Source organism: Dendropsophus ebraccatus, chromosome 1 (genome assembly GCF_027789765.1).
Source record: "Dendropsophus ebraccatus isolate aDenEbr1 chromosome 1, aDenEbr1.pat, whole genome shotgun sequence".
Lineage (NCBI taxonomy): Eukaryota > Metazoa > Chordata > Amphibia > Anura > Hylidae > Dendropsophus > Dendropsophus ebraccatus.
The window spans coordinates 141,869,139-141,881,380 of record NC_091454.1 but is presented as its reverse complement, the minus strand read 5'-3'; the positions used below and the strand labels follow the sequence as shown (position 1 = coordinate 141,881,380).

The following is a 12,242-nucleotide window of genomic DNA, read 5'->3' as shown; positions in this document are numbered from 1 at the left end:
TCCGTGCTCAGTCACTCCTAACAGCCCCTCCCCTCTCCATAGCCACATAATGGAGACAGAAATCCTGCTGCTTCTGAAGTGAGGGGGGAGGCTGGGAGATTGCTTTTTCAGTCCAGAAGGAAACTCTTTTGGTTTATAAAACCTATTACAGAGTTTCTTAAAATCGCTTGAACTGTTGATATTTAATGTTTTAAAAAAAATGACCCTGAAATGACAGTTACGCTTTAAAGCTGTAGCCACACCTGCTGATTGATAAGGAGGAAGAAGAGCACTGCATGTTTCTCTATTCTTCCCACTAAGACAACAGAAACCTTGATGGAGGCAAACATACCCCATTACAGGCCATGATGAAGATGTTAAGTAACACAGATGTGACCACTGCTAAGGGCACTTAGTCTGGAAAAAATACATGTTATATAAAATATTAATCTAACAAATATATATATATATATATATACACATTAATGTAATAATGTATATATGTTATTCTGCAGGGCAGCTCCAGTAGACAAAGCAATAATGTTATATAGATTTGTAATTTACTTCTATTTACAAATCTAAAGTACTCCCATACTTATCAGCTACTGTATGTCCTGCAGGAAATGTTTCCTTTTCAGTCGGACACAGTGCTCTCTGCTGACATCTCTGTCTGAGACAGCTGATGAGTATGGGAAGACTTGAGATTTTTTTTAAATAGAAGTAAATTACAAATCCATATAACATTCTGGCACCAGTTGATTTAAAAGAAAAAGATTTTCGCTGGACAACCCCTTTAACATTCAGGTTCTACTTTGTATATTCTTCAGTTTACATGTGCACAAATTATCACACAGCTTGTAAAACCCTTCACATGGTAACAATATATAGACAGTAGCCTTGGTCTGCCCATGTGAGCAATCTTGGTTGTGAACATGCTGAGTAAAAACATCCAAGGTGTCTCCCACTATTTGTTACTTTGCATATAGTGCCAGTAATAGTGTGCTCCAAAAAGTTGTCGACCATACCGTGCAGTGCCAATCTTATTGTGCCCAGTGCTGACCACAAGTCCAACCACACTCGGGGCCAGCCATAATGCTAACAGTTCCAGCCACAGTGCCCAAAATACAATACTTACCTCCCCCACATTAGCCTATGTTTAGTCATCCCCTCCTTCTATAGAAGTTATATAGATGTAAGCACAGGAGGAGAATGAAGAGGTGATCTGTAAATGTATAGTAACATGTGACAGACTTATAGAAAGAATTTCAGTGACTGGGAGTTGGTTCCATTCATCTTAATGGCAAGTGCAGTGATTTCTGCAGGCCTCATTCAGATTAGAGCTGCAGCCTGTACATAGCATCACTTTATAATGTATAGTCTTATATTATGCAAGCTTTTCTTTTTTAGAATAAAAACTATAATTGGCTGACCATTCCTAAATGATAGATATATTTTTACTGTGATGCTGGCAGATTTATACACTGCACATTTTACTACTTGTCCATAACCTTTCCCTGTATCTGCTATTAGGCTATTTACAGTCTGGTTCTAGATAGCTGAGAAAGTGGAGGCCTTTATCTTGTGAAACTACATGTCACAGCCTTGCTAATAAGAAACAACAGTTGTCCTGATCCAATTAGGTGAAAGAGACTAAGCATTCCCTTCCCATCAGCGCTTACAGGAAGACTAACCTCTTCCATAGAAAGCATCTTCTAAATCGCAGCAGACTCGGGGGAATCTTAATATAGTAGCAGTGCTACGAGAGGTATGTGAGTGACACACGCTGAGCATGTAAAGGTTATCATGTGTCTGAATTAGTGGTGAGCGTAGTTTTAGCAGATGTGTACCGCAGACCTGCAGGCTGTATTCATGTAGTGGAAAGCTCTTGAAGTGCATTAGGGTTTATGCGCACGACTGTAATGGGGCTGTCATAGAGACCCTATATTGCACCCATGTGTGACTCTGGCTTTATGCAGATGCATATACAGGGGACTTACTGTACTAAATAGTAATACAATGCCTATGCTTTGGTCTTTGCCATGTGCATGAGCCCTTAAACTTTGATATAATCGCAATTCGAGTACGCTCTAGTCCGATCATTCGAATGAAGAATAAATATATATATATATATATATATATATATATATATATATATATATATATATATATATATAAAAATGTTATACTGTCCAGTAAAATTGAATGTTCATATGCAGCCTCATGCTACCCCATAGGGATACAGTGCAATCACAATAATACGATAATTGTGCCCATTTAGTTGCTGTGGAGTCTGGCCATTAAATGTGTTCTTACTCTTTCTTACAAGTTGAATAAAAGCTAAAGTATGTATTATAAGCATTAAACTTGAATGAGTCACAATCCTTTGAAATCTTACAAATAAGCTTATAAGAAAACCGGATTCACTACTGGATGGGAATGACAATGTACCACAGGACTGTAGATATTGCTTGTTAGAAAACATTTTTCTGCTTCTAAAAGATAACATTTCAGTTCGTGATATATCCGTATTTAGATATTAATGCAAACTGAAAAGACAGACACACAAAGTGAAGAAAACTCAACAACTTGCCATTTGTTGAGTTGCAGGTGGCAGATTAGGGGTCAGATCTGACATTTAGCTTTAGATCACCTCCTGTTACATAGTAAATTATCCTGTCATCTAGCACATTCCTCCAACTATTCTCCCTGTCGCCATGATACCAGCTTTTCTCATCTCTTGTCCAGCAACCTCAATGTCTGATGTAATGCAGCGTTCATCTGCAAATTATTCCTAGCGAAAAAATAAGTCCCACGTCATAAGGAATTGTTGAATACGTCAGGCGCTGATCAGTCACTAGAACAATGGATGCGACTTCAGAGCAATTCATTGCCCTTTTGTTTCCCAGTACAACCCCATTTAAGAATATTTTAAACTGAAAACATTACATATTTATTCATATGCAGAAACCTATGTTTTTTGTTTTTCTCTCACTCAATAAGACCAGCCCTGGTAACATAGCTACCTTGTATACGTTCGATCATTCGCATTTAGAAGTGTTCAGCACTGTCCCATGATTCAAAATGACATTTCTCTGGTAGATTCCACAAAACAGAAAGAGAAATACTATGGAGAGACTTCGCAGCAGGTGATTCCCTGCAGTTTCATCGCTAGTGATCAACAGACATCTCTCTGTAGCTACTGTGGACTTTTAACCAGTTGTTATGAAAAATGTTAACCTGTTTACTCCCTATTGCATCTACTCGTTACATTACTGTAAAAAAAAATAAATAATTTTTTATGTAATTGCACTATTATTGAAAAATAAAAATACAGATTTGAGAAAAAAACAAAACAGAAAGAGAAATGTCTAGATATCACTATTACAAACCTATTACAGTGTTTTCTTGGTTACATATGCTCAGTAGGTCAATCCCAGTGATTCCTGACCAGTGACCACTAAAAGTAGCCTCTTTTCACTGGCACTGGACATTTCCAGAGGCCATTCTAAAAAAGAATCAAAAGATCACTACATGGCACCATACCAGATATGTAACAGCAATATCTAGACACAGGAGGATTTTTTTTTAGACTGATTGCATCTGGCAAGTTAAAGGGGTATTCCAGAGACATAAAATTGTTTTTAAATCTACTGGTGGCAGAAAGGTATACAGATTTATACAAATTACTTTTACTTAAAACTTTCAAACCTTCCAATACATATCAGCTGCTGTATGTCCCGCAGGAAGTGGATTTTCCAGTCTGACAATACTCTCTGCTGCCACCTAGCAAATCCCTATAGAAACTGTTTCTTGCTCTGGACAGTTCCTGACACAATTAGATGTGGATACAGAATGCATTGTGTTAGGGTGGGTTCACACTACGGAATTCTCGCGGATAAACTCAGCAGAATTCCGTCGTGCACCATAGTGCACGGACGGTTAGACTACCGCCCCAGTGCACTGATCTGGTCTGCTCCACTGATATTCATCAGAAAGGATGCACTGGCCGGGGGCGGATCAGTGCACTGGGGTGGTAGTCCCGTCTCCAGTGCACCATAACACCTAATTAACATACAGATTAAACTCCTAATAGCATAGAAATGGTGCTGAGGATGAAGGTAAAGAACTTACTTAGTGCTTCATGCCCTTTAGGGAGTGATCAGCAGGTTATAACCTTCCCTTTAATATGTTTGTGACTGGTTACTAACCAGTCACCAAATGCTAACCAAATGTGTCTGATTTTTGTCAGATTGATAAATCTGGACCTTTGTTTCTAACCTGCAATTGCTGGGTCATTTAGAGCCCCATACTGTTTAGCTGATGGGAGCTGCATACCCCCGTCTTCTATTTACTACTGATCCCTATTTCTTCTATTTTGTAGACTATGGAGGTATCTTCTGAACATTTACAGGGAGCCTGCAGGCAGAAACTACAAGCTACTGGATATGAAGATGCCCCTAGTTATTCACATGCACTACTGATTTATGCATCAAAATGATAAAAATAGGTACACATTAAGTATAGTCAGTTATGCAGGAAAGATACATGAATATATTTATATTTGCAGGCAGGGGCATAACTAATACTTTAGCAGCCATAGCTGCTGCTATAGGGCCTGCCGCATCAAGGAGCGTGGTGACCCAGCTGAATAGTGAACAGAAGTTGAGCTGCAATACCAGAGACAACCTGAGCTGTCATCATTTACAGAACCGGATGGCCGAGTTTTGCAAATGTCCATTTAACTGCAAGCACTCCTAACAAGCGCTTGCAGTTATGTAGTTATCACTACACTTGACGGTTTAGTGGTCAGTCGGAAGTGTGTGTGTGGAGGGGGAATCAAAGGTTTGCTATGGGGCCCAGACATTTCTAGTTACGCCCCTGTTTGCAAGCAATGATTTGGCACTGATTTTTTTTACCTTCAAGACAGACCCCTTATCTTATAATAACTTATCCCCTATTCAACTATTCAAAGGATAGATGGTCCTAGCAGTTGAAGCCCCCCCCCCCCCCGTGTGTACTACATAAACAGAAATCATATGCTATATGAAACCAATTTTTTTTTAAAGAGATGATGATGAAGCTCTTTTCTCTTAATAACATCCATAGTTTCCAGTGTTTACCTGAACACAGTTTATGTTGTGATATTTTAATATGGCCACAGTTCAGGCCATAGAATGGTATAAAATAAGATCTATCTCTTGGTGCAGTTACCTATAAGCATGTCACATTGACATAACCAAGCAGCTGCGGAACTGTCGACAGCCACAAGTCACATTATTATTTTAGGTTCTATAATCCAGTAAGAGCTGTAAATAAGCCTCATGTTACCTTCCTAGCTCATCGGCTATGATGTACAGGTCTTCCACCTTCTGTTGCTTGAACAAAGCCATGATAGGTTTTCACGTCAGAGGAACTTCATTGGAGAAAGCTGGAAAAAACATATGGATTGAGTAGTGTACATAATGCAGAAATGCCCTATATAGCATAGTATCTCAGCATATGTCCTTCATATTTCATGTAATATGACCACATGGGAACAGCAGAAGACAGTTTCTACAAAATTGTTAAATTCCTCACATAAAAACTAAATGCCTCCAAATGGTGCGCCCCTCTGTATTACACAAGCACTGCTCTGTGCATGCAGCTGAAATGTTTTCTCTACAACAGTCAAGTTTTATCATGCTACATCACATACGCATCGCTCAGCATCAAGTTTATTATAACACAAACTGTTGATATGAGGTAATCGTAACCTTAATCATCCGTCTTGTTATGGATCACACTCTTCTACAAAGAGCAAAGTGACACGTGTGGGCTGAACCTGGAGAGTCGGTGCTGAGCGCCAAGCATGCATCATGAAAAAAAACAGGAATTCTCACTGTTCAAATATCCTGAAATGTTTACAGCATTTCAGCTAAGGCCTATGATATCTTACAAGTATTCACATGTTAAATGAGTAATCCAGAGAAAAGAAAGACATCATTCTCACATTATCTTCAAGCTAAAATCTCCGCACAAAGTGGGCAAACTTGTGGCCAGGCAACTAGTGGCCTAGTAAAATGTTAAAGGTGTTCTCCATCAGGATAAAAAGGAAGGCTGGGTTAAAGGGGAACTATCAGCAAGTTAGACAAATCTAACCTGCTAAAAGCCCCCTATAGTGCCGGGGAGGCTGAGGAGGAAGGTATGTCTCTTACCTTCCTCCTTGGCGCCAGTCCCCTTCTGTTAGTCGGGGTAAACCTAGGAGCACTGCCACGTCATCTGTTCCGTCTGCTCAATTGATTATCATTAGAAGGGACGGGTTAGATGACAGGGCAGTGCTCCTAACAGTGCTTCGAAGCTTAACCCGACTAACGGTGCAGGGCCGGCAACGAAGAGGAAGGTAAGACACATACCTTCCTACTCAGTGTCTACTAGATTTTTCTAACCTGCTGATAGTACCCCTTTAAAAATCTATCTTTTCCCCTGCCTGTCCTATTATCCACTCAATCCCACTCACAAAAGCAGGTAAAAGCTCAATCACACCATGTTTTGCCTATCTGAGCCATCGACATGTCAGAAAAATGTCAAAATGATGTATCTAGGCATGTACAGGCAGGGGCCCTATTCCTTTCAATAGCTTGAACATAGTCAGCTAGTGACTAAGTTTGGATTATTTTCCAAATGTATATGAGTTTTGTCACTGACTGAAAAGCCGAACTTCATATATACACAAAAAATGGCCTATACTAGCCAAAAGTCACTATCTAATTTTCAAACCATTGAAGTAAATAGGGTCCATGCCTGTCCATGTGCAAGGATGTGTAGGCACCCCATTTTGAGGTTTTCCCGATGTATCTATGCCTTGGAGGCACACATTGTGTTGTGCACCCCGCCATTTTCCAACATTAAGAGTGCATAAATTATGGCTATATATGAATTGTTACTTTTATTGCAGAATAAAGATGAGTGCAACTCGAGCATGCTCAACTCTAATAATTGGACTCAACCATCTCTATCACAGAATATACTATCTTCATTTTGCCACGTGTTTGTCAGATGCCAGGTGTTATCCGGCATTACACAACTTTTAATATATTATTGCTGTCATATAGAAAACAATAAAGAGTAATTATACTTACCTGTCCCAGTGTATTGTTGCTGTCATATAGAAAACAATAAAGAGTAATAATACTTACCTGTCCCAGTGTCACCGATGTCCCCGGCTGACTGCAGCGACTCCACTACCAAAATAAACCCATCTTGGGAGTGAGAGCCCGCTCAGCTGGGGGGAGTGCAGAAAGGCAAGTATAGGCTCTTTATTGTTTTCTATATGACAGCAGCTACATATTAAAAGGTTGTGAAAACCCGGATAACCCCTTTAATTTAGTTGCAATGTCCTTTAATATCATGAAAAAAATTAATTAATTAAAAAAAATACAATTTTTACATCGTGTACCATTTGGTTTGGACTATATGGATAAAGGGTGGTCTTTGTAGAGTGTGGTGTTATTTTACTCCACATACTGTTTCCTCTTCTCCTACACAATTCAAAGAAATGTACTGTATCTATTTTTAGACACTTCTATCTTTTTGTGCACAGAACCTGATAAGCAACTTTTCCAGTTGTACAACCGCAATTAGAGCACAAATTGGTAACAAACGCACAACATAGTACAGGTATCAGATTCATGGTGTCTCTAACATTCAGTTAGATCTCACTTTTTCAGTCTCAGATTTATGAATCTGCCAGCAACCAATCACAGCTCCTGTTATATCTTAGTGAGCTGTGGTAAGATGAAAGCTGAGCTGTGACTGGTTGCTGTGGGAAGTGTGAGTTTCAGGCAGCTTGATAAATCTGGGTCAAAATGTTCATATAAATGACAGGCTCCATCAAGCTCCATATGTACATGTGTACAAGCTCCATATGTACATGTCTTCTCCTTGCTATCACTTTTACCACTTTGTCATCCTCATGTTTTACTATATAACAATATACTGACTCAAAATATTATTATTTTGGGTACTGACACTATTCACATAGGGCGGATATGCTGCGGGTTTGAACAACAGAGCAGAAAAACACAGTATTTGTTGTAGATTTGCCGCTGTGCATTATGTTAATTTTGCAAGATTTCAGGATTGCTTTATAATATAGATAAAAAAATGGAAAATTAAAAAAAAAGCACTACAAAAATTCTTTACAATATATTTAACATAAAAAGATTATTTAAACAATAAGTCATTTTATGATGACACATTCCCTTTAAGTAGACAGGGGCTACAGCAAAACCATAGGACATAACAGTACAGAGTATCACAACAGATTTTGCTGCTAAGCTCGCAGTGTGAAATCCACTGCGACATTGTACGTGTGAAAATTACCCTATAATCCCCAGCAAAGATGAATTTATGTGCAGTTTTTCCATTATTCTTTTACACAGCATGTAGATAAGATTTTTACGGTCCCAGCTACTTTATATGCTACTGTAAATATGCTACAGATATCCTGAAGGCAAAACCACTATGGAAAGTCCGCTGCATATCAACCCTAACAGACTTTAAGCAAAAGACTTTAAGAGTGCGTTTACACGTACAGGATCTGCAGCAGATTTGAAGGCACATATTTGATGGCCAGGGGCGTAGCTAATGTCTCCTGGGCCCTGGTGCGAGAGGCCAACTTGGGCCCCCCCCCCCTCCTTTCACGACCAAGTGATGCTATTGTTGTGTGTGTGTGTGTGTATATATATATATATATACACAGTGGTGCCTTGGATTATGAGCATAATTCGTTCCAGGACCGTGCTTGTAATCCAAATCCACTCTTAAACCAAAGCAAATTTTCCTATAAGAAATCATGTAAATGCAGACAGTTGGTTCCACACCCCAGATATATTTATTATTCTGTACTGTAAAGTAATGGAGAGGATGGGAAACACAAGGGCTGACAGAGACTGCAGGGAGCATGAAGGAATGAGCAGTACAGATGTGGGCACATACATGCAGCACTCTCTGTCCGGGGAGAGAGGGGTTACAGCTATGGAGAGATTACCCCCCCCCACAGTCCTGTCCCCTGATGTAAGCCCCAGCCTGAAGGGGATCTGCTATGATTTGGAAGGTGTTTAGAGTACAGTGCTGTAGACCCCGCTATGCAGGCCATGCCCCTTCTCCACTCGCGCTCCCACCCAATACAGGAAGTTCTTAAACCAAAGCAATGCTCTTAAACCAAGTCACAATTTTGAAAAACTGTGAGCTCTTAAACCAAAACGCTCTTAAACGAAGTTACTCTTAAACCAAGGTACCACTGTATATATATATATATATATATATATATATATATATATATATATATACACACACACACACACCAAGACAGATATTACCTATTACCGCCATACTGTTACCGACCAAATCCTGTATACTGAGACCAATATTACCAGTAATACCAGTATATAGGAAGGAAACATTACTGCCACACCACAACCACTACCATCACCACCATATTGTTACTGACCAAATCCAGTATACTAAATCACCTCATCCAGTCATATAGAGGTGGCCCCAGCTCTACACAGGCTCTATACACCATATACATTACAGTGCAGATATATCAGGTGACTCACAGGAGACGTCTTTTCTGATCGGAGTTCTTTCCTTTTCATCTTCTTCTCCATCCGTCCTGGGCCGTTATGAGAACTTCTCCAAGCCACAAATCCACAGAATCTGCCAGACAGACATATTAGGCTCCACACTCTGACACCATCTCCATCTCTACACACTGCACATCTGTATTGGCCCCTTTACACCCTCATTTAGTGGGTAGCCCTGACTCTGTGACCTCCTAATAATATATGCCCCCCTCTGTGTATTCCCTCTCCCCCTATGTTGCCCCTCCCAAATAGATGGCCCCCTCTACCCCCTCCCTTATAGATGGCCCCCTCTACCCCCTCCCTTATAGATGGCCCCCTCTACCCCCTCCCTTATAGATGGCCCCCTCTCTCCTCACCCTCCCTTATGGATGGTCCCCTCTCCCCCCACCCTCCCTTATGAATGGCCCCCTCTCCCCCCACCCTCCCTTATAGATGGTCCCCTCTCCCCCCCCCCCTCCCTTATAGATGGTCCCCTTCCCCCCCTCCTCCCTTATAGATGGTCCCCTTTCCCCCCCCTCCCTTATAGATGGTCCCCTTTCCCCCCCTTTATAGATGGTCCCCTTCCTCCCTCCCTTATAGATGGTCCCCTTTCCCCCCCTCCCTTATAGATGGTCCCCTTTCCCCCCCTTTATAGATGGTCCCCTTCCTCCCTCTCTTATAGATGGTCCCCTTTCCCCCCCCACCCTCATAGATGCCCCCCTCCTTTCCCCCCACCCTCATAGATGGCCCCTCTTTCCCCCCACCCTCATAGATGGCCCCCCCTCTTTCCCCCCACCCTCATAAATGCCCCCCTCCTTCCCCCCCACCCTCATAGATGGTCCCTCTTTCCCCCCACCCTCATAGATGGCCCCCTCTTTCCCCCCACCCTCATAGATGTCCCCCTCCTTCCCCCCACCCTCATAGATGGCCCCCTCCTTTCCCCCCACCCTCATAGATGGCCCCCTCCTTCCCCCCACCCTCATAGATGGCCCCCTCCTTTCCCCCCACCCTCATAGATGGCCCCCTCCTTCCCCCCACCCTCATAGATGCCCCCCTTCTTTCCCCCCACCCTCATAGATGCCCCCCTCCTTTCCCCCCACCCTCATAGATGGCCCCCCTCTTTCCCCCCACCCTCATAGATGGCCCCCTCCTTTCCCCCCACCCTCATAGATGGCCCCCCTCTTTCCCCCCACCCTCATAGATGGCCCCCCTCTTTCCCCCCACCCTCATAAATGCCCCCCTCCTTCCCCCCACCCTCATAGATGTCCCCCTCTTTCCCCCCACCCTCATAGATGTCCCCCTCCTTCCCCCCACCCTCATAGATGGCCCCCTCCTTCCCCCCACCCTCATAGATGGCCCCCTCCTTTCCCCCCACCCTCATAGATGGCCCCCTCCTTCCCCCCACCCTCATAGATGCCCCCCTCCTTTCCCCCCACCCTCATAGATGGCCCCCCTCTTTCCCCCCCACCCTCATAGATGCCCCCCTCCTTTCCCCCCACCCTCATAGATGGCCCCCCTCTTTCCCCCCACCCTCATAGATGGCCCCCCTCTTTCCCCCCACCCTCATAGATGGCCCCCCTCTTTCCCCCCACCCTCATAAATGGCCCCCTCCTTCCCCCCCACCCTCATAGATGGCCCCCTCCTTCCCCCCCACCCTCATAGATGGCCCCCTCCTTCCCCCCACCCTCATAGATGCCCCCCTCCTTCCCCCCACCCTCATAGATGCCCCCCTCCTTTCCCCCCACCCTCATAGATGGCCCCCCTCTTTCCCCCCACCCTCATAGATGGCCCCCCTCTTTCCCCCCACCCTCATAGATGGCCCCCCTCTTTCCCCCCACCCTCATAAATGCCCCCCTCCTTCCCCCCCACCCTCATAGATGGCCCCCTCCTTCCCCCCCCACCCTCATAGATGGCCCCCTCCTTTCCCCCCACCCTCATAGATGGCCCCCTCCTTCCCCCCCACCCTCATAGATGGCCCCCTCCTTCCCCCCCACCCTCATAGATGGCCCCCTCCTTCCCCCCACCCTCATAGATGGCCCCCTCTTTCCCCCCACCCGTACAGGCTGATAAAAAAACAAAACTTAACTCACCTGACATCGCGCTCCCACGTTGATCCTCACTCCTCCTGGTCTGTCCCCGGCTGCTGCGCGGCTGCCGGGGGTGTCGCGTCTTATCCCCGGCAGCGCGCGCATCCCAGAACTCCCTGCGCGCCGGAAACAGGAAGTCAGGGCCCAAGGCGCGCAGGGCGTTCTGTGATGCGCGCGCTACCGGGGGTAAGACGCGACACCCCCGGTAGCCGCGCAGAAGCCGGGGGAAAGACGGAGCCAGTCTCTTGTGACCGCAAGCAAAACAATGCTTGCGGTCACAAGAGTGATTGATCGGGGGGCCCCGCGGGCCCCCCTTGTGGCGGGCCCGGTCGCGGCGGCGACCCCCGCGACCACGGTGGCTACGCCACTGTTGATGGCCCAGATTGGATTTAAAGCAAATCTGCAACTTCAAATCTTCTGCCGATCCTGATCCGAACGTGTGAATGCACCCTTAAGGTAATGTGTCCTCAAAAAAAATTTTTGTTTAAATACTATTTTATATCAAACATATTTTTTAAGACTTTTTGGTAACTTTTTTTTCTATTGTTCCATTGTTCCATAATCCTGAATT

The 12,242-nt window shown here is 44.0% G+C and overlaps 1 protein-coding gene across 3 annotated transcripts in view; it reads right to left on the bottom strand.

Annotated features, from left to right (window-relative positions):
* DAPK2 (death associated protein kinase 2) overlaps positions 1–12,242 on the bottom strand; it is a 59,406-nt gene that overhangs the window by 35,177 nt on the left and 11,987 nt on the right. For all 3 annotated transcript variants that reach the window (XM_069980551.1, XM_069980533.1, XM_069980542.1), the window contains exon 2: positions 5,308–5,407. In XM_069980551.1, the coding sequence (XP_069836652.1) occupies positions 5,308–5,369 (62 nt within the window). In that variant the 5' untranslated portion in view covers positions 5,370–5,407. The remainder of the gene's footprint in view (positions 1–5,307; positions 5,408–12,242) is intronic.